We start from the raw sequence: 27,321 nt of genomic DNA on the forward strand, positions 1-27,321 counted from the left end.
TACGAAAGCCCCCCACCGAGCAGCCCAACTCCCCCGCGCCCATCCTGCTCCCCCCAACATGGCCGCCGTAGCCGGGGTGTGGAGAGAGACTCCTCCCGACATGCCCCGCGGGGCAGCGGCGCTGCCTGGAGACCGCCGGCTGGGTGGGGCGGGGAGGATGTTGTGGACGCCGCGGGGCGAGGCGGCAGCAGGGCACGATAGGATACGGTGCGGCGCTGCGGGGTCCGCTACGGAGGATGTGGCGGCAGCGCTGGCGGCAGCAGCGGCAGGAGGAGCGGGGAGCGATGCGGTACTGCGCGCCGGGGCCCTGGCCGCACGGCGGAGGCGCGCTCACCACCCTCCTGCTGACAGGTCGGTCACCGTGGCGTTTCACCGCGTCAAGCGGCCACGGGCCTCGGCGGCAGCCGCCGGCCTGCTCCGCGGTGTCCCTCTCTTCTGTAGGCTGCGTGTCTCCTCCCGGTGGTGCCGCTCCCTCCCCGTGTTGCCCTCAGATTGCGGCTCGCTGTGCCCCCTTTTCCCCCGACGCCGTCTGCTGTCGGTGCGGGGTTCGAGCCGCCCCAGCATCCCCCTCTCCGCCACTGCGGCTCCGGTGGCTTCCCGGTGAGACGGAGGGCACCCGTAGGGGGTGCAGGGATGTCGGCCTGCCCGCCCCTAGCCTCTGCCCTTGCGGAGAGGACCGCTGCGGTTGCCCTTCCCAGGGCGGTGCGGCGGGGGAAGCGCCCTAGTCCAGCTGGGGCCGTGAGCTGAGAGAGCTCGACCGGGGCGGGGGACGAGGGAGGCCTCGCGGTGTGTGAGCGGGTTTGATGGCGGGGCGCGGAGCGAGGCCTGCCTGAGAACCGCGGGATGGCGGGGCCGGCTCCGCACCCCGGGCGGGGCAGGGCAGAGCAGGGTGGCAGCGGCCGCTGCTGTTCTCCTTTCTCTCAATGTGACAGGGCTGGTGCGCGTCTCCGAGGGCAGGGCTGTTTTGGGTATGGGGGGATTTTTCATATCCGCTCCGAAAATTATTTTCCGGTTTGACCACTTACTCCAGTACTATCAGAATTAAGACTGAAGAAAATCCTGCTCCTTAATGCATATAAACAACAGCTCTCATGCAGTAGGCAGGTTTCACACCCCGCAAGGTTCTTCACAGTGAAGTACTACTAATGGGAAACTGCTTCATAGGAGTTCATCCACAGGAATGCCTTTCTGAGACTGTTGTTGCTACCCCAAGAGCAAGTTAACAGCAAGAAATCTATTTCTTTAGGTTATTTTGTGGTCTGAGAGTTTGGTGGTGGGTCGTCTAAAAGCTAATAGTTTGCTCAGTATCTTCTCAAATAATGCCTAGGTACACTTGTAATACTCCTTCAGTGCATAGCCTTATTTGTCATAGTTTACGTATATGGTAATAGGATACTGGTTCAGAAGTGACATTAGGCATTGGGTGTATTAAAGATGCAGTTAGCGCCTAAGTGTTAAATTGCTCAGTGTGAGAGTAAAGGTTTGCATTTGTTAGATGTAGTATACTGCTTTCTCCTTATGTGGAAATTCTTCCTGCCTGTTCTGCCTGCCTCTCCTATATATGCCTGTTGAGATCAGTTGTGGGATAGCAGCTGAGAAGGAACTAGGGCAGTCAAGTCTTTGTACTAATCTGACCCAGATTAAAAAATAAAATATGTTGTCAACAGTGCTTCCTTGAGTGTAGTTATAGGAGGGAAGAGCTAGCCATTCCATTAGCATTGCTTTTCATTAACATACTAGTAGAGTAGCATACAGAAGCACATTATTTATGGGTGGTACAGCTTACATGGAGGCATTTTAGAGGTCCTAAAGCCAGACATTAAGAAATCAGTTTTAAAGCAGAAATTTATCTTCTAGGCATAACTTTCAGTGTGTAAAGAGAGGCTTATTTTTGCTCCTTAGGTTTTCAGATTTGTTAGAAGTCCATTAACATACTTCAGGAGTTACAGTCACCAAAGTGAAGCCCTTTCTCCAGAAGAAAGATTGTTTCCAATGAAACTAAGAAAAAAACCCCTCAAACCTAAACATAATCTATTTTGGTACAGCTTTTGTACTCTTCTCAATTAGGTATTGATATATTTACAGCAGACACTATCATTGTAGAGTTCCTTTTTTTTTTTTTTTTTTTTTTGGCAGAGCTCTAGAAGTAGGGAGGGAGTTGCTAATTTGTAATACTTCCAAAGGAATTTGAAAGAAACAGAAGAGCCAAGAAAACAGAGAACACATAGTAGGTTCCCTCCTAATCAGTTCAAATGCTTTTGAAGCAAGCAGTAGCAAGAAGTAGTAGATCAACCAAGAAGTGCTCTAACCTGAGAAGAGTTTTTACATGACTGTCTTGCTGTAGTGTTTTCAGTGTGACACAGGGTACTACAGACTGAGACTGAAAGCTGAAGGTGTGGATTTCACTATTCACTGCCAAGTGTTTCTGTGTTGGAATTAGCATGAACATGTTACATAGATCAAAGTATACATTGTTTTGTTAACAGTGTAGTTATGGTGCTCATTATGTAATACCAAAAAGAAAATGTTGTTTATGTAAACATAGAGAGTGTCTCAATGTTGTTACTACGGCAACACAAACCACCAAAATGCCTTTTAAATGCAGCTAATTTTTAGTGGCAGTCCAAGCCATGAAGGTGAGACTTTAGAAAGAACAATCTAGTGATCAGACAGAAGTCTCAGTGTCTTGAAATACATGACTTCTGAATTCCTTTAGTCTTTGAAATCAGTTGCCACCTCAGAAATTTGGAATGTAATTGCGGGGATACTCTGATAATTTGTATCAAGAGATTACAGAAATATAGGGGGCATCATGGAGTAGCAGGTTTACAGGGTGACCATTGATTACACAGGGTGAGTTTGAGCTGGATTGCGGGAACTAGCACTCTTTTCCTCACCTTTTCATGGAGAAACTAACCTAATTTGGTTCTCTTCTCAGGCCTGCAGTAGGAGGGAGAATGGTGGTGGGTAAATGTTGCTATTAATAACACATGAGGTTTTTTGTTCTCCCAGTACTTAATTTGCAGCATTCCCAGGAAAGCAAATGGTGAAGTTTCACAGTAAGACTGACAAAATGCCTTATTCAGTTACTTGTCTTAAATGATCTCAGAGAAATATTCAGATGTTACAATAATCAATGGGGAGCACAGAAACAGGTAGAAAAACATTACCTACTGAACAAATATGAGTAAGTATAGAGCATAGAAACATTTCTTGATTTGGTTTGAACTTTTAGGTGGTTATAATCAATGGAGTGCAGAGGAACCTCAGCAATCCACAATGGAGAACTAACAAAAATTATTTCTTATGTAGTAGCTATCACTGAAGAGGATTTAATCTGTTAGAAAATACCTAATCTTTATGTGAATTTCCACTGCGAGAATCCACTTTAATTCATAGTAAATTTCTGCAGTTATGGTTGCTTATTAGGTATTAGGTAGGAGGAAGGGGTATGGAGGTTGGAAAAGGAGGGAGAGTAGGTACAGTTTCTGCCTCCTCTAGTGACCAGTGGGGCAGGTATCTCAGTGCTGACATCAGTTAGTGGATCCTCAGTAACAAGAGTGAGTGCAAGCTCTGATTTCAGCTGTGGGTGAGCACATTGATGCAGATGGCTTTGTTTTCATTTGTTTCATTTGTTTTGAACGCACATTGACAGATGTTTTGTTTCAACTTGGTGGCATCAGTTTGTAATAGTTCTGCTCTGCAGTTCTCAGTAGCCCATCAGAAATCTGTGTTTCCAGCTCAGGATGCAGGAAGGACTCTGAGCCAGATGGGATATGTGGTAGAGGAGTGCAAGGGTATTTTTTTGGAGCAGGGTTGTACATTAAGAGAGTAGGGGGTAGTGGAAGAATGGCCCAAGGTCCTGGTCTGTGGCATAAAAGCATGTGTTTAGGTCAGGTCCCAGGTGAAGGTATAGGTGTGAGAGAGAAGGGAAATACTGGGTTTTGGGAGCTGGAGCTGTGTGCTGCTTTAGTAGTGGGAGAGACAAGCTTGAGATCCTACTTCAAAGAAGCTGTTAGGAGGATAGATAAAGGGTGCAGGATGGTATATGGATGTTAGAGGGCAATAAAGGAATGGGGAAGGTGAAGTTGGTCCATAATCTGTGGGTCCTTTTTTTGATTGTGAGGTGGCAGAAATTGTTGTGGGTATCTTCTCTGTTAAATATTTTGTTAAATATTAATGCTTAAAATCTTCTTACATAAAACCTGTGCCATACAATTAAAGAAAGGGAGAAATAATATTAAATGATGTAAATATGATGTATAGTTATAATACAAATATAATTAAAGAAAAATATTGAACAAAAATTTCTAGGAAAATAAATCTATTAATTAAAGAAAAATATAATGAAATAAATAAAAAACAAACAACCAGCAACACTGTAGCTGCACTTCACCTGGGCACCTTTAAGTCCCTGGCACAGAGCTGTGAGTTGCTCTTGTTATAAGCAGTGGTGGGTGCTTCAGTAACTACAGTTACATGTGTAACAAGCTGAGGAGCCTGACACTATTCACATTTTTTTCAGCATGAGAACAAGGCTGATCAAATGAATTCTAAACTGTCGCTTTGATAAAATGCATAGTTTGGTTCCCTGTATTCTGTAGTATAAGGCCTTTTTCGTTATTCTTTAATCATATTCACAGATCTTCCCTGAGCTTTCTTCCTGTCACTGTGCTTTTTGAAGCCTCATTGTAAGTACTAGACAGCATTTGAACACTGATCATATCTGTGTCAAGCACGAAAATAAAATCTCCCTGCTCCTCCTTGATGTTGCTGTTTGCATATCAGCCATTCTAACCCGTCTTCTGCTGAAAGCTTCTGTTCAACCAGTTATTACCTGATGTATGTCCCTAGTTTTTTATCAAAGTCTAGCATCCCTGAGGTGAATGCTCTGTAGTGTGCATATGGCACGCTGCCTTTGTTGCTGGGTATGCGACTACATTTTATTCTATTGAAGTTCATATCACTGATCACCTTTTTACCAAACAGTGCAGACTGTTCTATGTTAGCAGCATGTCATTTCCATTATTTATCAATATCCTAGCTTTTGTTTTTACCTGCAAATTTTATCAGAATATATTGTACATCCAGGTAATTATATATATATATATATATATATATATATATATATATACATATACACATACAGATATGTGTTCGATTGAATAAGGTCATTGCTAGAACCTTGTGAGGCCCATTAGAAATCTCCTATAATAAATTAACTATCCAGTAGTCCTGTTTTCTTGCTTGAGATTGCAAGTCAATGGGCAGTGTGCTTCTGGATTGTTTTATTTCACACATGTTATTTGAAATTAAATAGATGGTGGTATATATTTATATGAAAACATTACACTGTAAACTCTAGGATGTGAAAACAAGCATACTGTTTGCTTTTCCAGTTCCCCTGTGAAATGCAGTGTAGGATAGAGGTGGACAGGTAACCTCTTTAATCCCCACCTCTTTAATTCCCACAGCTAAACATAGTACAACTTGTGAACCTAAATCGAAGACACTGATCATTTATATTAAAAAAAATATTTTGGAACTTTTTTTTCCTTTTTTAAAATTCCATTTAAATATGCTAGAATGATTTTGTATCTAGTTTCTCAGTGCAAGTGATGCACTGTGTATCTAAAGGTAAAATGCTGCTATCTTCATTAGAAAAAATTGTGGGCTTGTCAGAAGTATCTGAAAACATGCATTAAATCCTTATTGACTGTGGTAATACTCTTCTCCATTTAATTCAGTAATCAACTTTTGTACTAATTGTTTTGTTTGATGCTGGTTTGTAGCTGGCAACCTTCTGATTGCCCAGCTCATTCTATTGGAATATTGGAACAACTTTATTTTACCTTTTTTTGAATTTCTTGAGTCTTCCAAGAATTACAGAAAATTTACACTAATGGTCACAGGTAGTACTGGGTTGGATGATCCGTAGGATGTTATGATATTAAGACTTGCAATGTATGCGGATCAATTAATCAGGGAGAAAGTTGTCCATCTTACAAGGCAGACATAAACCAGTGGATGTGAATAGAACTTTTTGTCATATCATATCCTTTGTGTGTATTGAAAATGTAAAGAAACTTAACAAATATTCTTAATTTAGAAACGTTATGGTGTTGGTATGGTAATTTGAACACAATTTTTTTATTACATTTCATCCTCAATTCAATTTTATATTTTTTTGTGTATATTACCATTTATAAATGGCTTACTCATGCATAGATTATTTGTGTATCTTGACTATTGCTTAAGCCAGATCTGTTGGGCTTCCTAAATTCTGTTCAGAGAAGGCAGTATCGGTAATGTAGTATCTGATTGGTGCAGCTATGTCAGCAGAAGTTTCCACAGATGTTTAAACTTCTAATATAAGCAATATTTGCATACTTTGAGTGTTTCTAGTAAGTATTTATTTCTTCCTGCAAACTGGTGTATCTGTAGGCAAGTACTGCTCTTTGACGTTTCAGTGTTTATATTTTTACAAGGAAGTTAAGATGCTACTGATAACATCTTTTAACTGGGGTTTGGCATGAGTTCTCACTCCCAAACTATTTCAGAAGAAAGGCTATTTATTATGGCTACTTTCCTTTTCCCAGCATCTGACTGCAGTTGCTCCCCCCTGCACTTTCAGTTGGCATGTAACTATACAAACAGCTAATATATATACATAGTCATCACAGAGGAAAGGGAACAAAAGAACAAAAAGTGGGAAGTAAGGAATTTTGCTACTGGTGAAATGGAGTCATTCTGTCAGCTCCACAGCTGCTTTCTTTCTCCGGTAATCATTTGTTCCTCACCATATTTAAACCTTCTTGCACCTTCAGCTGCACTTCAGCTGTTTTCAGGCTGAGTTCTGGCTGTGTGGGTTGAAGACAAACATTTTTAACTGGCTCTTTTTTCAAAATTGGTAATTGGTTATGCCTGCAAGGCAATCTGTCCCATGTGTCTTTAGATGAACAAAGTATCTTTATATAAGCAAAATGGTGCTCTTGGTTATATTACTTTCCCTATTTTGGCCAAAATATACTATGCCAGTGAAAGTAACTTTAGCTATCTCTTTGGCTGTATAAGAGATTTTTGCCAGTGCAAATATATTTATCAGAGAATGCTTTTCATCATCTTTAGTATCAGTATAATTATGTCAGCAGAAGTGTCTGCAGAGGTTTAAGCATTTCAAGTGAACTTGGCTTATTTGGAAAAGTAAGTGTCAAAAAGCTGACTGTCAGGAAGATTATTATATGTTTGTATATACAAATCAAGCACTACCATTTTTTTTTAATCTGAGGTTCTAAACTCTGACTTAAACCAAACCCTGGTTTAGAAGGCATCTGATCCCATCTGATATTTTCTTTGTGGGAGTCTGTTGATCTGACTAATTTGTTTTTGCATTTGTTTTATTCTGAAAAGCGTTTTTGTTAAGCTCTGCTGATGGCAATAGCGGAACAGTTAACTGGACGACTAAGCAAGCCCACAGTTATATTATCAGCAGAATAAAGGCTGTTGAGAAGAATGGTGAGTTTAGGTTGCAAATTTAAATCCCATGTTGGTTCAGTCAAATCTGCTTTTAATATTACTCTTGCTTTTTCAGTCATGTCCTTGTTTTAGGAATAGATTGGTGTTAGTTCAAGGTAAGTAATTTGGGAATTTTTACATTTCTTCAGTCTTTTAAACATTCACAGACCTGCGTGTCTTTGTGAGTCTTCCCCAGCTTTTCCTGTTCCTGTAACTTTGCTTGAAATACTGTCTGTGTGTATACCTAATATTGCACATTTTCTTATCATGGCTGGTTGCTTGGAGATATCTCTGCAGTTTGCATAATACAATAACTTGTCTGTAACCATAAAAAAAACAAACAACTTTTAATGTATTTATGTAAAAAGACTTTTACTGTCATTTGTGCAAGTACACGTAGAATATTGTAGCTAGTTACAGTAGCTGAGAAAAGGCTTTGCGCTGATTGGCCATCCAGGCAGGCCATCTGGATTGGCCCCCAAATGAAGTTATTTCTGGGATTGTGCTTCATCTGCTAAAACTCAGTGGGGAGAGAGCCCATTGAAATGACAAGAAAAAATTTCCAGGTGGATGTTTTTTTCTGAAGATCATCAATATACAGGCTTCAGCTAACATGGCAAATCTTCTGAAATTTCTTAAAACTGGGATCACCTGTACCTGAGAACAGGTTCTGGGCTGGAGGCTGATACAGTCTTAGCTGAATTCCTGGCTCTGCCAGTGTTCAAGACCTACAAGAAGAACAACCGGGACAGTTTCTGTACATGTGTCAAAAAGAGTGATGTGTGTTTTCCAGCCTTCAGTTGCCAATTAATATACCTCTTTCCCAGTCTCTGGAACTTCAGTCTTTCTGCATCAATATATCTTATGATCTACAGGAAGTCCTCCAAGTGATCTGGAAACAAGAAAGAAGAAAGTGCTGTCAAGTTGCTGGTAACTAGTTCTTGGTTTTTTTTTTTAAATATTTTCCCTAGCAGGGATCTGTTGTGATCTTATATGGTGAAGATTTTTAATTTACCACGTTTAGTTTTACAGAAGCCTTTCACAGTTCCCAAGAATTTCATGTACCACAGGGAGTTTGGCCAGGCAATTCACATCTGGCAGTCTGCTGTATTAGTATCTAGAAGTTGGTAAGTATATTCATTTTCATCCCCAGATCACCTAAGATGGCTACACATTCATCTCCAGTCTCAGGCAGTGCTATGAAAATAATTGAGGGGTTTAAAAGCTTCTGAGGAAAATAGCATTTCACTCACTTCATTATTGAAAAGCAGTGATTACTGTAGTGGGCTGAAGACTCGTCATTTTCCTTCTGACTTTGAAGTAACTTTGTAGGGAAAAAAGAAGAGGGCTTCTCTGACAAGGAGGGCAAGAACTTTTGAATTCTTAATCTCGCAGCTGGTGTCATTACAATGTGTTTGTCATTATAAGATAAAATAGGTTTGTGGGGGTTTTCCTTCTGAGAGGCATTTTTAAACTTTCACCAAGATAGCTGTTTTCTATCTACATTAAATCCTTATTTGTATGTTTATTTCAGCATTCAACATCTCATTACTAGGAATAGGCATTTAGTACTGGCAGTAGTTCCTCTAACAGACAAAAGAAATGTGTTACTTTTTTTTCTTTGGTAACTGCTGATTCTTATTTTCCCTCCTTTCTAAAACTATTGCTTATGGAGAAAATATACATTACTTTTTTCCACCATTCTTCCTGTTTGAAATAGATTTTCATCATAGAGTCAAAGCATTAGAAATGGAAAAATGGATTTTTCTAGATTTGTGACACATTTTCAGCCAGCCACCATGTTTTTTTTTTTGTCAGCTTTTCCACTTTGAGCTGTTATAAATTACATTTTTAGCTTTGCGTGAAAATATTTTAAAGGAAATTAATTCGTTTCCATGCTCTATTTACAGCTTATTCACAGAAGTGAGTACAAAAGTTTTTCTGGTCATCAGTTAACTCATTTTAATTATACAAATCTAGTAGTTATGTTATGGTACTTAAGTTTACATAACTAAAATTAGAGTAACTGTTTTATTAACCACACGATATTGTAATAAACTATGTAAATTTCAGGATCCATTTTAATTTTTGTCTTTAAGGTAAAATTATTAGAAATATATTCTGTTCAGTACTGTGTTAAAAGCAGTTTCCAAAAGTGGGAAAAAGCAACTGCTGTAGAATCTGATCAATAATATATTCAGAATTTGAGATTATTAATTCTGCACTACCAGGCTTGAAGACTGGGAAGTATGTAACTAAATGTGGATGTCTACATTACAGATGTCTGCATCTCCTCTCAGCTGCCTCTGCAGTCAGTGGAGATCTAGTCAGTGTAGTCAGGAATCTAGGTTATGACTCATCTCATTTACAGGAGAAATTAAATTAATCAAGCCCTTGAAGTGTCTGTTTCTTCTCCATTGACTATAAAAGGAGCCTGACTAACTCAGCAGTGGATGTTGTTTCTGTAGGCATCTAAAATTAGGTGAGATAGATTCCACACAGAGTGCGTGGTTCGAGGGATGGAATGTCTGTGATTAATGCCTAATTAGCAGTGGCTTTTCAAGTGGATCTTGAATATGAAGGTTGGTATAATAAGGCTGGAGAAATTACACCAGGATTAGATGAGGTTGATCCACATTTCAAATGTATCTTGCTTATTAAAATTAGCCCTTTTATCTTCTAGGAGGCAAGAGTTTGTTCCTGTGAGTTTCTTACGACTCTGAGGTCTTTCTTGGAGTTGCTCTTCTCTGTGACAGTACCCCTGTATTTTATGGCCTATAATCTTTGGAGATACGATTTATCATCAGGTTTCTTTCAGTTTAGCAAGCAAGGCAGGTAGCTGTGTGTGTCTCTTTATTTACTGCTTGTGTAATCCTCATTGACAAAATTTATCAGCAATGATTGATTCTTTCAGGGCATTAGCTTAAAATGCAATAGGAATATGGAATAGTAATATCTCCTATAATCAGTCCTGTTGAGACATGATGAGAAATACCTATTAGATCAGTATTCTCCATTTACATTTAAAATTCAAAACTTGTTGACAAAGTAGTTTCTTATCCATTTAATATATCCTAATGATTTTTTCTTTAATTCTTCTAATTCATTAGATGTGTATATAGTACTTGTCAAATGTGTTACAGCTAAATAAGATTTGCCTTTACGAACTAAATTTGTACCTACATAAAGAACAGCATATTGCTTTTACATATGCTGGTTGTTCCAAATTAGATTTGCTTTGAGTTTTTTAATTCTGAGTCTTGTAAAATGTGGCTTCATTTTTTTGTTTGGCATCAGTGACACCTGGCTGGCCTATAATTACCCATGTCCTTCTGTTTTATCCTACAATAGAAGCACAACATCTTCAGTAATGACTTGTCTAACCAGATTCTTAGATGCATGTTACCTGAATGTGCTGGGCTAAGAAAGTCTAGCTTTAAGAACTAGAAATCCTCAACTGAAGTAAATTGCGTTGTCTTTCGCTGCACAGGAATTGAAAAATCTGCCATTTCTGTTCAGTGAGGAATCGGTAGCATTGATTGGTGAGGTTCCTTGCGTTCCTCCTGCTCCTTATTTTTGTGTAAAATATCAAGAAAACACGATTGTATCTTTCACTTAATGTATTTTTATTCATGTAATATTACAAATAAACCAACTATGACATTACAGTAGCTTTCATTGGTGTTTTTTTTTTTATTTGCCATAAAAATAAAAACTTCTGAAATCCTAACATAGCCAATTTTGTTTATTGTAGTCTTGTTGGCAAAGAGAGGGCTTGCTCTGCGTTCTGTTCTTAAATCTATGCAACCTTTTAAAAGCCTTATTAACAGGTGTCTAATATTTGTTGCTTTCCTTCTCCCAGATACCCACATTGCTGTTGAAATGCATGCTGTATTATCTTGAGCATGTCTCATTTTTGCTTTTTTCTGTCTCTTATCTTTCCTTCTGCTTTTCAGTGTACACGATTCTGTCTAAGGTGCACTCTGATCGGAATGTATACCCTTCTGCTGGAGTTCTTTTTGTTCATGTTTTGGAGAGAGAGTACTTTAAGGGGGAATTTCCTCCTTACCCAAAGCCTGGTATGGGATGCTAAGATCTTCCATATTATATAAAAATGTAGTGGGTTTGGGGGTTAAGTTTTAAAAATTTCAAATCTATTTAGCATACCTATGGTTCAGCATATATTGTTCAAAAAACCAGTTTTTAGTTTCTATTGAAATACATTAAAATGAAAGTATTTGGTCCTACAAGTTTAAAATGTTCTGGTTTGTGATTGTCATTTGTGAAAAATGCATGTAATGTGTATAGTGAAAAATGCACTTAATTTGGGAAGGCAGAATAATGCATTATATATCTAAGATTAGGAAGTATACCTTTCCTTCAGTTTTGCATTATATATGAAATTGTGAAAGTTTAATAATTATGTCTCTTAAAAAAATGTTATTTATTTGATCACTATTTGAGACTTAGTGTGTATCAGGCTATAGGAAGCAGCACTTTGCAAGTGTATAGTAAATTTGAGACAAAATGGAAGATTAAATCAAGTATGAGATTATGCAGTGATGTTTTCTTTCATTTAAAACAAATGCATCTTTGGATTCAGCTGCCTTCTTATATTTAGGAACAGTTTAATGTTAGTAAGCAGTGTGATCTCCTAGGTATGGTGTTTTAATGTATACTAAGGTAAAGCTAAAGGCTTGATCATTGGCAGGTTAGAATATGTATAAGCAATCTGGGGGGTGGGAACAGCATTCTGCCTCATATGCTTATCAACAATGAAAAGGAATAATAAAATTGAAATTCTTTAATAAGCTTTTAAATTTATTTGAGAGTACTATTTTCAAAACTCAACTTTAAAGAAAAAAAAAGCTTCTGTTAGCATTGGTTAAATTTTGTTATGGATAAACCCAAATGTTTTAAAAATTTAATCTCCTTGAAAACTGGAAGTTTTTCCTGACACTTATTCTGGAGTCTTCAGTTCATGTAACAGCAACTGTCAGATTTAAGTTTGCCTCTGTCCCAGTTTTCTCACAGTTTTGTCACGTATATGTAAGGAATCTGGAAGTTTTACTGCTGGATTGTCTTTTGAATCTTTAGAGCCCCAGCCTGTCTCAACATCTGTGTGATTCAAAGGCCGTATGAATCTGATTTCAGATACTGCTGAATTTGCCGTGCCCATAGAAGAAGGTGATCATATCAGAAATTCACTGTAAGGCCAAATGTTACCATGGTTCTTTTTTTTTTTGTCGGCTGTGCTGGATCATTAGCATGGCCTGCCTTGGTGAAGGGTTAACCAGAATATGTCCCAGGCAGTTTTCACAGTTTTCCCCAAATCATTTGTACTGCTGGAAATTTTAATTACAAATGAAATAGGTTAAGTTACTGGGATGTCCCAGAAGAACTGTAAGGAAAGTTGCATGGCACCCTGGTGATGTTTTGGTGTGGTTCTGGTCCCTCTTACCCACAGCCCAATGTGTAAATACATACCTGAAAACTAGTTACCCTTTGGCAACAGGTCTTAGTCTCTTTGCTCCTGTCTAGAGGTGACAGACATTCCTTTCTTCATTGGGCTCAGTTTCTGCCTTCTGTGCCAGCCTGCCTGTTACCTTCTCTTGTCAGTTGGCCTATGATGGTTGCTGTTGCCGTTTCTAAGCTAAGTTGGAGGAGCACAGACCCTTGCACTGCGCAGGCTCAGAATGGATTTGCTGAATTCTGTGCCTCAGCTGGACGGTGCTTATGCCTCAGTGGTGAGGGTCTGGTAGCGCTTAGGTGTGTTTGACTTCACTTCCAAAAGCTAAAATAAACTGAAGACATAGCCAGACATTTGTAAGAGTATCGTTAAGAACCACAAGACCTGTTGTACTAGTTTGATCTGAGGGGCTTTTACAGGTTGCATCTGGACCATTGTATTTAGTAGCCATCAGTGGATCCATTTTGCAGGTCCTTTTTTGAATTTATTTCTTCTTTAAAGAAAAACTGCTGCCAGGCTGTTAGTGCTGAAGACCTGTGTGTATGTCCTGATGCTAACAGAAGCTTTTGGGCACTGTTGATTACACAACTACTTTTTACATTAAGCCCTCCCAGGTACGTTTGGTCCCTGGAGCCATCATCAAAAACATAAATAAAAGAAAGTTTGGGCAATTAAAGTACTGAGAACTTTACGCTTTTGTCAGTAAGAAGGTTAGATGCTTCAATTCTAGGTGAGAACTGAACTCTGAAAATCAGACCTACTAGTTGATGAACATGAGCATTCAGTTAGCCAGGATTCTACGAAGTACCAGTACATTCATCTGTGCAGTTGATTATACTTTTCAGATATAAATTTCTTACTACTTACAAGTGCTAAATAGGAGTTCACAGATTTCTGACATGGTAAATGTTAGTAATTTTTTTTTTTTTTCTTTTTGGAAAGGTTTAGAAAACATAGGATAGGACTTTCTAGTGGAAACATCAAAATCAAAGCATATTGCATTTTCTATTAAATATTCTAATACACCTTTTCTTATCTAGGTGAAATAAGTAATGATCCTATAACATTTAATACCAATTTAATGGGTTACCCTGACAGACCTGGATGGCTACGCTATATACAAAGGACACCATACAGCGATGGAGTTCTGTATGGCTCACCAACTGTAGAAAATGTAGGCAAACCAACCATCATTGAGGTATTTTCTTTCAAAATTTCATAAAGATGTATTTGGTTTAGAGTGTAAGGTTCAGAACTGTCAACAAGTGTTGCCTCTTATTTTTGATGTTAATTACAATAATTGAAAAAAAACAAAAAGGGCAGGGACTTGTGACGTTAACATTTTCTTTTAAATACCATTATTGGTAGGTACCAATAGGTACCATTATTGAGAGGAAGCCAATTTGCGTGACATTTCATGTTTTAAGGTATAACTAGTAAATAGCAATAACCAGTTAAGCTTAATATTTGTAAATGCAATACCTTTTGATTCATAGAATGGTTTGGGTAGGAAGGGCCTTTAAAGAGCACCTGGTTGCAGCCTCCTGCTATGGGCAGCGGCACCTTCCACTAGACCAGGTTGTTCAAAACCCGACCAACCTGGCCTTGAGTGCTGCCAGGGATGGGGCAGACACAGCTTCTCTGGGCAACCTGTTGTTCACCACCCTCACAGTAAAGAACTTCTTCCTTATATCTAATCTAAATCTACCCTTGATTCTTGCCCTTCATCTTTCTAAGAGGCATTTCATTTCAGTAAATTACGAATATATTAAAGTTTTATACAAAATACAGGGCAAAAAACTTTGTAAACCACTGTGCTTGAAGAGTAATAGAATTCTGAACTTTGTAACATTCTGCCCTAAATATCATTCAGACTTTTCCCCAGTGGAAAATAAAGTGTTCAGTCAATAAGCAGGTGTTTGTTTGTTCTTTTGTTAAATTATTTTTTAATCGAACATTCCGTGGTTCATTATTCATGTTTACTGAATTAATTTTTAATTAGCACTTACATGTATATACTTCTCTTCTTAAAATCGCAACAATAACAAAACCTGCTACTTTATTTTTTACAATTAGCTGTCCATATATTTAAAAGCACTAATTCTTAATTGAGTAGCGGTTGCAAGGATTAAAGGACTGCATTTTCTGCCATGTATGTCATAGCAGACGAATCAGACACTGTGTGGTTCACAGTGTTAAGGAGAAACCTGCTCATTAACTTTCTTTAGCCATTTTGCTGCTTCAGCAGTACATTTGTCTTAAACCCTTCATGAGTGTGTTGGATTTTTTTCCTAAATGGCATTTGATATATTTTTTTCTTCCTCAAGAATGACATCTCTAAATGTTGAGTTATACTGTAGATAATGTCACCTATGCTTAATTTTATACACGATTCAGTTTTGATTTCAGCAGGGCTAATCACATCTGTATAATTAATCATGTGCAGAAGTACTTGCAGACTCTGCTTAGAGAAAACCATTATTTAAAATTGCCCTTTTTTAAATGGCATGTGCTTTCAGATTCTACGATCTTTAGAACTCCATTCCAAGCATGACCCAAAGTCTACATTTGAACTAAATTTTGCCTAGCATATAAATTATTCTTTGTGGTCCCCCTCTTGGATGTGGCTTTTGAATTTTTTTAATTAATTATATAGTATGTGAGGAGGGCAGATTGCATTTGATCCGCTTTCTTATAGGAATGGTTGCGTATTCCTAGCCTGAATATAACTTTGATTGTACTGTAATTCCTAAGGTGATGTTATGGGTAGGTCAGTTAATTGGAGGAAGCCTCATAATTAGAAAAGCCTGAGATGATGCATAGCACTGCAGTAGAGCAGGTAACTTTCTCGAGCACAGGCTTTTTTGAGAGCTGCACAAAGATGGTTTGTGTCTGCCTCTACTGAATATTCATTCAGTCTCCACCACTGTCACTAGGTACAGGTGCATGGCCCACAGTGGCAACTGTTGGAGTGCAGCTGCCAAGTGGGTACTGCTGCATTCCTGTATAGAACTTGTATAACCACAGTTAGGTTTTCTAAGTATTAATGTTTAAACTTCTGTTGAAACAACCTTTTGAAAAATTAATAGAATCCAAGATTGGAAACAATTTTTTTTAAATAATTTTCAGAATTTATTTTCTATTAGTTTTATAATAAAAATGTTACATTATATAAGATGTGATTGTGTCAGGTAAGCTTTTCTTTCTACACTTAAAATGAATCTGCAGAAGATATTCCAGGGCATTTTTCTTTTTCATTTAAATCTCTTAAAAGAAGTACAACATCTATTTTTGTTTAATAATCAATGTCACAATGCTTTGTAGCTCTGTTTGTGGAGAAACAACGTAGTTCTGTCACCGTAGCCACTTCTCTGCCTCTCCTTTGTCCTTGAAATGAATGAACTAGAGTCTAAAATAAGGCAGAAAGTTAAGTCTCTTTCAATTTGTTTTATGAAGGGTTTACCACGTTTCAGGGAAATCATAGAATAGTTAGGGTTGGAAAGGACCGTAAGATCATCTAGTTCCAGCATTGCTGTTTATGGTTGCTTTTAAAGATAGCAGAAAAGAAAGAATACATGTGTATATCAGAACACTTATCAAAATACATTATCTTCACATTTATGCCTTGCGTAACTGTATTTGGCTATAGATTGAGAAAATTCCAGTATCCTGACTTGAAGGTAGTACTGCATCAAGTAAATTGATTTTACCTTTCAAATTCTATATTAATGAATAAATGCTCATACATTTCAGTATAAGGAGGCAAAGCATTTAAAAGGTGGTATTTCTAAATTATCAATGTAATTTTCATTGATGTTTCATTTACCTGATTTTCATATTTGCATTGTTGTTTTGCAATTGTTATCTTTTTCACTCTAGATCACTGCATATAACAGACGTACCTTTGAGACAGCAAGACATAATTTGATCATTAATATAATGTCAGCAGAAGGTATGTACAGAAACCAGCTTATTGTGTTTTGAACTGAATAAGTGAATCTATCTCATGGGCTCATGTTCTTTTAAGATAAAAACTCCTGTGAAATAGTAGTCTTGTGTTCAAGCCAAATGCAGGGCACAAAAGGGGAGTAAAAGGGTTTTCTCCGTTTTGATTCAATTTGTTCCTTTTGTCCAGATTTTTTCTGTCATGTAGGACTGTTATTCCTCAGTCAGTATTAAAGTCTGTTTGCCTTTTTTTTTAATTAATTTGATTCTCCCCTTTTCAGCATGTTTATATATTTACAGTCTGGAGTATTGCAGGTTGGAATCCATTGTTGCTGCAGATCAATTTTGACCCCCAAATTAGCATGAGTAATGATAGTCATTTTATTAAAAATAGTAATTTTACCTGTTTAATAAAGATTTGCCAGCTGAGACTCCTCCTCTAGCCTGTTCCTTCATCTCACAGGTGTTTTATAAGTAACCAATGGTTTTCAGCTTATGTAATAGCTAATGGTAGTGTTTGATTAAGTGTAATCACATCAGGTTCAAAATGAGTTAGTTCAAATAGAAGATTTTTGGAAAGGTTAATCAATCTTAAGATGGTATTATGTTAATCATGATTTCACATTCTTTGTTACGGAGCCTTTGTTTACGGCAAAACTCTTCCTTTTTCATCACAACTAGATTTTCCTTTACCGTATCAAGCGGAGTTCTTCATACGGAATATGAATGTAGAAGAAATGTTAGCAAGTGAAGTTCTTGGTGACTTTCTTGGAGCAGTGAAAAATGTATGGCAGCCAGAACGTTTGAATGCCATAAACATTACTTCAGCCCTCGACAGAGGAGGGAGAGTTCCACTTCCTATTAATGACATGAAAGAGGGGTAAGCACATGTGTCAGTCTAATGCTTTTGCTTTACTCGTCTTCTTTTTCTTTTTCTTTTATTGTTTTTCTTTTTTTGTTTGTTTGTTTGTTTTTTCTTACTGAAAAGCTTAATATTTCTTTCAGGTTTTCTAGGAACTTTGCAATTACTGTTTTATGCTTCAGGATTAGATATGCAAAGTTTACTGATGCTCTGAGCCCCTGTTATATCATGGGTTTATTGTGTTAGATACCATTTCAACAGTTCTTATATATTGATTTTACAATCCAAGGAATATTAATAAATCCCATTAATTATAAAACAGTTGGTAGTAAATATGCTTATTTCTAATTCTGGTCTTATTTCTGAGCAGTTGTTTGGCATGCTTTTCAAAACAAAGGTGTGATAGAGCATAGATTACAAAGAGAGATTTCTAAAAGCATTTAACATGTAACAGTGTCATTTGTAGTTGTGCTCTTACCTAGTGAAATTTAGTTATGTGTTTCAGGAGCACTGTGGACTTTCATCTGAAAGTGATAAGCTGAAGTATTGGGGGAGTTTCAGTCACTGAGTGTAAATTACAAGAATGCACTATTTCCAGTTGTGATTTCTAACAATTAACAAGTCCTTTGGGGAGTTGTGAGAGGTATCCTGACAGCCTGTCCTTTCATCTCTCTCTGCAGTGTGTATGTTATGGTTGGGGCAGATGTTCCATTCTCCTCATGCTTACGAGAAGTGGAAAACCCGCAAAATCAGCTGAGATGCAGTCAAGAAATGGAGCCTGTAATAACCTGTGATAAAAAATTTCGTACTCAATTCCATATTGACTGGTGTAAAATCTCTCTGGTGAGTTATTTGATTATTGCATCAAAATGATATTTGTAGGAGTGCAATATTTTATGCTAGCTATAATTAAGGTGAGAGTTTTGCCAGCCTGGCCAGACAACCCTGCCAAATTATTCTTCATTATGACTGATTGACATTATTTTCCATCTAGCAGACACTCTTAAGATAGTGAAAGGATTCTGCTATGTAGGCGAAATTCTATTAGACTTGAGCACCAATGCAACTGCCATATTAGATTTCGCTAACAGTGGTTTATATAAATGGCCAGAGAACTCTAGAGTTTACAGAAGTAAAAGTAATAAGAGAATCATTTAGGTAGGTGTAGTTCATTAATTCAGTGTGCTAATACTGCTAGTTACTCTTGCATTGCTAAAAAGTGTGTGTCTGTATGCATATATATATTGTTTTCTCAAATACTGAGTCCACAGCACTGACCACTTCAATAATTTTTCTATGCTGTTAAAAAAAAAATCTCGCTGAAAATTGTCTACAACGTATTTAATGTTAAAAATGAAGCAGGAAAAGGAAAGAAAATACTGTTGACTAATGAAATCAGAATAAATGGTGACATTCTTCTCGGTCAAATACAAGAAAAATGATGACGGAACACTAGGCTATTTGCTATGGAAGGAGTATAATACCCAGAGAGGCTTTTTAACGTTATTTGCCTTTAGTTCTGGTGAGGAAGACCAAGAAATTTTACAGTAGTGGAAGAGAGCATTGCAGATAAGTTTCAGCAAAGATGGGGAAAGTACATAAAGTAGGCTTAGTTGAGTGTTGAGCTGCTTCAGACCTTACCCAAGAGGAACCTGAAAGGGAGGCTTTTGTACAACTGAAAAAACATACTGAGTATGAGAAAAAGTATTTATACATAAAATCAATTAGATAACTTCCAGCCCTTTCTTTCTATTCACTTTTAAATAGGAAAGCTGGTAGAAAGTTGCAAAACACTTGTTAAAAAAAAAAAATCGATTTTTTTACTGTTTACTGGTTTTCTGTTGAGAAATTGCAAAAGGTACCTGTATACTCAGCAGTACTTCCAGCACCTGAAAAGTAATAGAAGGCAGTCAGTCTTTGTCAAGAACAAACTTTGTCAAGCCTTTGATTTCCTTCTACAAGAGAGAAGTAGGACAAAGGTGCAGCAGCAGATGTAATTTCTTTTTGATGAGATTCTTTGATACTGTCTCATAAGCAAACTCAGGAACATGGCCTAGCTTCATGCTAGGATCTAGTGGAGAGCTGGTTGCATAGCCGTAATCATAGTAGAATTACTAAGAATTCCTTGCCGTTCTTCATTAGTATGGAATGCACTTATTAGACGGAATGCACTTACTAAATTTGTAGCGCCCATGAAACTTCAAGGATTTGCAGGTGCATTAAAGGACAGGACAGAATTCAGAAAGGTCCTCAGAAATTGGAGAAACAGCCGTAGAAACATGCTCTCAGAGAAGCATCGTTTTCTGCAGCAGCCTGTAACCCATCCTTCTTGAACTTGTTACTTGTTTAGGTGCCATGTCATGATGACATGAAGATATCAAGAAAATAAAGGTAGGAAATTGAAAAGTCATGTATGAAAGGGAGTAAATTAAATGCCTAAATATGGGAAATTCAGTAGCAAAGAAAAGGGTTGTATTTCTAGGAACATTCGATATACAAAATAAGTTAAAAATTACTTGTGACCCCAAATGCAGCTTCCTCTGGAAGTTAGTTGAATTAGGAGGTAGAAAAACCTTGGAACTCTGGCTCTCCTGTTGTGGTGCTTCCTGCATCAGGTGGTTGGGTGAGGCAATGGAGCTGCTCAGTCCTCAGCACTCGGTTCAGGCCTCTTGCTTCTTTTGAGCAATGTGAGGGAAGAAGGAGGAAGAAAATCGTAGGTACTCCACTCTTCATCTCTACCACCCTCATACAAAAGAGGGCAGTATTGTTATTAAGGAAGACTAGTCAGAATGGATGAAGTAATCAAAAAGAAATCTGTTAATCAAATAATCAGTTTCCAGTAAAAATGTTTACTGAATTTTCACTCAAGTACTATTTGTAGTTAATGTTTAAAACCAGCATATTTGGTAGGCAACAAATAAAGTAGTAATAGTAGAGTGTTACTGCATTGGTGAGAAGCTTTCAGCAAAACGTAAGCTTTTATTGTTTAAAAAGAAATTGTTGGATGAAATTGCATAGCATTTGTCCAGTGTGTAATACAGATTCTTTTCTATTGAATGGTTGGTTAAATACTGTCTCATTTTACCTTCTCTTACTTTGTTACATAATCGCATTTTTTTTTCCTTCCTTTTTGTTTTTTTTTTTTCTCCTGGTTATCAGGTTGACAATACAAAGCAAGTTTCCACCTTTCAGGAAGTGATTCGTGGAGAAGGGATATTGCCTGATGGTGGAGAATACAAGCCACCTTCTGATACACTGAAAAGCAGAGACTATTACTCAGATTTCCTAATTACACTGGCAGTGCCCTCAGCAATAGCACTTGTGCTTTTCCTAATACTGGCCTATATCATGTGCTGCCGACGGGAAGGAGTGTGAGTACTTTAACAGACTAATAAGTAATTATGGATTTTTCTAAGATTATAATTCACAGAAGTTTGTTAGAAGAATTCCATTCAGTTCATTAAAAACATTTATAACAGGCCAAGACATACCTGCCTGAAATATTGAACTATTCCTCATCTAAACACAAAGAGTAATTTCCATGAGAGTGGATATAGGGACTTTAGTTGTTCAGTTGAAAGGGTTAAAAATCTCAACATACACACAAAACTCCACAAAATTGTGCGCAACTCTCCAAAATGCCCCAGACAAATAAAATACTAATAAAGGATCGCTGGTTCAGGACAATATTAAGTAATTTCTAAAATGCTAACTTCTATAAAATAGATTTGGTTGAGGAAATGAACTTAGACATATTCTAAAAGAAAAACACATAAAAGGAAAGCAGCAAGTAACGTAATTTCTGCCATTTCTTACACAAACTACAATTTCATTTTGTCACAGAATTTATTTTAGCCAGAAGCTTGTTCTTTAACTTGCATTTTCATTTCTCTGTGTATATGTCTGTGTGTGTGTCTGTCTCTGTCACCAGTATCACATCTCTCTATGTGCGTTCATCAAGGCCTCACCATAAACACAGCTGCAAATGCTGCCAAGTTGCATTTAGCAATAACCTTGTCAGCATTTCTACATCACGTACTGTTTTCATCATCAGACAGATTTAATGTTCCAACTATCAATGCTATTATTTAATTCATAAATTTTGTTTTGTTTTTAGGGAAAAGAGAAACATGCAAACACCAGAGTAAGTGTCTTCTTTCCTGTTATTTTTCTTTTACCATTTAATTTCCATTCTCAGTAGCTTGTCATGCTTCATACTGTGTGTCATAATCTTCTTCCATTCTCTCTAATCCATGGTTTAATTCATAAATGTGAAAGCTGCTTTTAAATCAGAGTCTTGGCAAGGGTAGAAGACCAGAATAAAAAGGGTTTGAAATTAACTGTCAATTCAAAAGTAAACAGTGCTGTTAGAATAAATATGATAATATGTAATTTATACTTCTGGTCGTTGGACTTCCTAGCCTATATCTTAATGGCAGTGGACAGGAGGACAAATAGCCTGGAAGGTATCCAGTGCCTATACTATGAAGCGTTTTAAAACTAATCTATATGAGTTACGAATCTACCACTATAATCAGGAGTTAACCGAAACTTTTATTTTAACTGCAGCCAATAAATGAAATATTAGCCATAAATTGCATAGTCTTGGATTCTATAAAAAATACTTATCCAGACAGCAAAATCTAATGGAATAATTACTGCTTTAAAAATTAAATAAATCCAATATTGATTAAATTAGCTGTGTAATGGTTTACTGTAATTGCTGCACTCGAGAGTCTGTAGCATGCATCAAAGTCCTTGTATTTTTAAGAAAAATAATAATTACAAAAGTCTGTCCGTTTTGATAGAGCACTTACAATATGTATTTAATGTTTTATTTCCTTTTGACGTAGCATCCAGTTGGTCCACCACAGTGCTATACAGAAATCAACCAAAGAGCTTCGTGACATGTCTAAAAATAGAGAGATAGCATGGCCTCTTTCCACACTCCCAGTGTTCCACCCAGTTACTGGTGAGATTGTACCCCCCCTTCACACAGACAGCTACGATAACACCAGTATGCCACTGATGCAGACACAGCAGTAAGTATTTAGGGTTATTTTATTCCTTAATACTATGTTCCATGATTTAAATATGGATTCCAGTGCTTGTCATCTGAAATCTGTTTATTATGGAAGTATCAGTAATGACTCTGTAGTTCAAGATTACACTGATATTTGCATTTCAAGCAGAAAGAAAGGCCTTCTGTTATAAAATTAAACAGCTGGGTTTCAGTCTGCAGACTTGGCAAGCAGCTTTGCATGGAACAGTTACATTTCTGCATATTTTGGAGGAAACCGACTTTTGACAGAGGAATCAATTAAAGCTGTTTTATTTTAGACATTCTGCTTCTTAACCCATGTCTCTGGAGTCCTGGTATAAAACTACCGCTGGGTCGGTGGTAGTTTCATACCTGAAAATAGATCCGGACTTTGTAAGTAGTTAGTCATGTACCTGTCACCCAGGGTTTATGTTTGCAATGTTAGCATTGAACAGAAGAGCATATTCCATTACACAGATAATAAATGCAGACTTGCCAGTGAAAACGCTCAGAGCTCTCGGCTGTTTCCATTGTTGCCAGCCTTTCTTCAAGACAGAAACCAGAAACACCAGAAATTTCAATTCCTTGAAGTCCATTTATCAGCAACTGAAGAGAACTATTAACACAGACCCACCTAGAGCTCTGCATGTGCTCTAATCCAGACAGGCTGGTGGTGCTGTAAAAAAAAGAAAAAAAGAAAAAAGGCATTTCTGGATAGGTTTGGTTTGGAAAGGAAATGTTTGGTGTCTGGGTTGAGCAGATGTGAGGCAATGGTCTCAGATGTAGTTGGCGTTGCTTTTCAGTGCTGTGCTATGGCACCAGCTCCAGTTGGTAGGTCCTCAGCTGGCAGGCCTGCACAGCCTCAGTGATACTTGCCCAGTGCCAGCACTAACTTAGTGCTAGTTTACGCGTGCTTGCCTTGAATTCTGTTCATGATACAGGTGTGTGCCAGAAGAGTATTTTCTTCTCCGTGTCCCAAAGCTAAATGCTACTACGGGAAGTACAGCTGTGTAAATGATCCTTTATACCACTGCTGTGAAGTGCTCTACCTTGTCTTTTACAGTTTCCTCTCTATTCAGAATGGCAATTTTTTATGGCTGGGGTTCCAAAGGCTTTCTTGAGTAAAGTATTTATCTGCTTTACCCACATTCCTACCCCTAACTCCTTTCTGTACAAATAACGCTAATATCTGGTAGCTGTTAAAATAGACACTTGAGCAGGACACAAAAACGTAACTTTGCCTTGGTGAGTGAAGTGGTCCAGTGTGTAAGACTAGCTGACCATTCATTCCACAGGTAGTAATTGAGTTGCAAATGCTCTCACCTTTTCTGTAACCATCACAGAAAACAACTTTGCATAACGTCAGAAACCTGCAGTGACTCGTTACCTCTGTTTCACCAAGTCTGGGCCTTTGAACCTAGTTGTCGAGTGGAATAATAGGAACTACACCATAACACTAATTCTTTCTCTGGCATTGACTTGGCTGGCCTTTTGACAACTCTCTTTACATAGTGAAAACGGGTTATTGCTTCATAAACAAATAAATGATTTTTAAGTACTGAACTTCCATGTATAATATACTTCAGACTTTGTGCGGAAGCATTAAAGATATTCAATTGTTTTTTTTGTAGGAACCTGCCGCATCAGACTCAGATTCCACAGCAGCAGAGTGCAGGTCAGTACTGAGAAAATAATGTAACTATTAAGTGTCTGGTATGAAAGAATCACAAATGCATACAGTATATTGACAATGGAAACCATTTTCAAATATAGTAAAGTGTAACAGCATTGTCATTCCAATTTTTTTTTTTGATACATCAGGAAAAATTTTGGGATGTGATTGATGGAACAAGTAGGGGAAATGGTACATTAGGGCTCAGCATGAGACCCTGGAATATAATACACTTAACTCAAAAACCTCCTCTTATAAATAATTTTCTATTAAAACAAAAGCTACAACCAGGTTCCTAAATGCAGTTATACTGCTCAGATTCTCTACAACTTGATAGGAAGTCAAAAATTCTAATCCTTGCCAATACTAGTTAAGCTCTGAAGAAGGAGCTCTTTATTTCTGTTATTAAGCATAAAGAGTCGACACTGGGGAACCTGTGGTGAGGCATATATCCATGCTGGAGGTTTCCCTGTCTTAGTCATCGCTTTTACAGCATTTTCCCAAATCCTGATGACTGAGATTGTGGATGGCCCTATCAGTGTATTGACTAGGTGCTGGTTGCTCTTTGTAGCTGGTGTATCAGGTATGAGAAAAAACAAAGCCAAAGCCATGTAAAAGGGGATAAGGATCATACAAGGAAAATACAGAGGCCGAAGTTTAAGTTTTGAGTACTGAAAGAGGTATTTAGGCAGAACTCGAGCAATATATACGTACTGAGCATAATACAGGAACTACAGCTCCAAGAGGAAGACTTGTTTTAACGTAGGAGTTACATAAACAACTCTTTCTTTTCATTCAAAATCCTTCTTCTTCATTACTGCTTTCGGGGATTAAAGGAGAATTTCGTATGACAACATTTCAAAGATTTGAGGCAAGTATATAATAGATGCGTCTGCCCATGTGGGGTTTATTTTGTGGTTATCTGGAAATTAGAAACACATTTATAACAACAAAACCTGACTGCAGTTTTGCTAGCTTTCCTATTTGTATGCTTTATTATTACATGTGCTGGAAATGGTGGATGATGCTGGCAGTTAAAGCCTCCAGCGCTGGTTTGGGTTGACATTTAGCACAGCTCATAACACTCACTACTGCAGGCATTTAGAAGGCAGAATAAGAATGTCGCACAGTTGTCCATTCTGTCTTGCAGTGGGAAAGGTGCGAAATCACCAGGTAGTGCTGTTTATAGCAGTGAGATGTTTTACGGGGTGCGAAGTACAAGCTAGCATGGGGTTATCGCTTGCAATTCGCACTGAAGAACTGTTGTAAAAATAGGTCTTCAAACCCCTGCTGTGTCTGTATTTTCTCTAGTATGTTATTTTTGGTAGAATGCACCTGTTCTTTTACATTCATCACAGCTGCTGCCTGTGACAAGCTCTCAGAAATTGGGGCAGATGGGGAATGTATTTGGGACAGACAATGTTTCCTCCTTTTAGTTCACAATGATACCTTCCTTTGTAACTCAGGTGCAAATGAGCACTTCCATGCCATGATGGCGTGTTCCGCTGGCAGTTTGTCTTCTAAAGGGTATCTATGACTAGTGTGTCAGCAAGTTAGAGTTTTAGAAAGTTAGGATTTAAAACAAAATTCAGGTGCTCCTGAGTTGTTTGGGTTTTTTTTTTCAGTAGCATCAGTACAAACATAGCGATCAGTTTTACTGATCTGTTCAAGTAAGAAACTTACAAAACTGAAACACTTCAGGCCAAAAAAACCCTAATGAACTAGATGTTCATTGTTTAATTTTCTTCCTTTCTTACAGAAAATTCCCAATAATATACTCGGGATTATTAACATACTAATAGTCACCATTATGAATAAGAAGGTATTTCTATCTTAAAGCTTCAGTAGACCATATTTAGTCATTTGAAGAGCAAACCATCTCTAATAACACCTGTCATCTTCAGGAACTATCTGAATCCCCGATAAGAAACACTTTTTTTTCACCTTCACTGTAGACTTTAATAGCTGACATGATCTCACAAAATTAAAACCAAATTGGGAAATTATTGTATGAAAGATAATGACTCACACCTAATGTTTCTATTGCACTGCTGAATATCGCTGCTGGTCTCCAGTATGAACAGGTACATTAAGTTTTATAATTGTCTTTCTGCTGATTGGCAAAATTAATGAGGACTATTTTAAGGGAATTAAATGAAAAAGTTCATAGCGTATTCCTACAATGCAAAAGACTAAAGAGTGCATGTACACTGCACTGCGTTTTCCATTTGGAGCTACACAGTCCATTGTGAAGTCCGTTAGATGCCAAATAGAAAAATTCCAAGCTAAACATTTTTCCCAGCTCTCTCCCTTCCCAGAAGAGTGCAAGCAAAGCTTTTTCATGTCTGTGCTGTCTTTTGGTGCAGGTTGTATTTGTGTTTCTCCAATGTGGTTGTTGATAAGGGACTAATAAATACTGTTTATGTACTGTGTGACCAGTTAGCAGTTCAGTATTGTTGAAGCATCATCTGCTACTAATGGATTACATAAAGATCTTATCTACTTGCAGGTAAATGGTATTCCTGAGGAAAGAAAACTAACAGAAGCAATGAATTTGTAATTGGAGAAGGCAGCAAATTGTCTTACTTCCTTATTTGTTCTGATTGATGCATGAGTTTTTCTGGTGTACATTGTGCATGCCCACAGTATTGAGATGATTTCAGTGCCAGAGAGTACAATCACTTCCACACAACTAATGTACTGTATCCTTTTGTACTTTGGACGTTTTTGACAATTTGTAAACACTGATAACTTTTTATATTTGTTACATTCAGAAAAGAGTCTTTCAAATATATGTATTAATAAATATCAGACTT

General features: G+C 37.7%; 1 protein-coding gene across 7 annotated transcripts; it reads left to right on the forward strand.

The window, feature by feature from the left end:
• Nucleotides 1–228: 228 nt before the first annotated feature.
• SGCE (sarcoglycan epsilon) lies at nt 229–27,321 on the forward strand. Of its 7 annotated transcripts, XM_057432575.1 has the most exons (13): nt 229–351; nt 7,411–7,515; nt 11,472–11,594; nt 14,026–14,183; nt 16,865–16,937; nt 17,612–17,810; nt 18,473–18,635; nt 20,952–21,163; nt 21,910–21,936; nt 22,646–22,834; nt 24,465–24,508; nt 25,342–25,376; nt 27,015–27,321. In XM_057432575.1, exons 1-13 carry the CDS (start codon nt 237–239, stop codon nt 27,063–27,065), a joined length of 1,494 nt encoding a protein of 497 aa, XP_057288558.1. In that variant the 5' UTR covers nt 229–236; the 3' UTR covers nt 27,066–27,321. The 7 variants fall into 7 exon arrangements, with proteins under 7 accessions (XP_057288558.1, XP_057288560.1, XP_057288559.1 ...); XM_057432577.1 differs by lacking the exon at nt 25,342–25,376; XM_057432576.1 differs by lacking the exon at nt 21,910–21,936.

Source organism: Pezoporus wallicus, unplaced genomic scaffold (genome assembly GCF_028554395.1).
Source record: "Pezoporus wallicus isolate ANWC-B61680 ecotype Strahan unplaced genomic scaffold, APGP_CSIRO_Pwel_v1 scaffold_2584, whole genome shotgun sequence".
NCBI lineage: Eukaryota > Metazoa > Chordata > Aves > Psittaciformes > Psittacidae > Pezoporus > Pezoporus wallicus.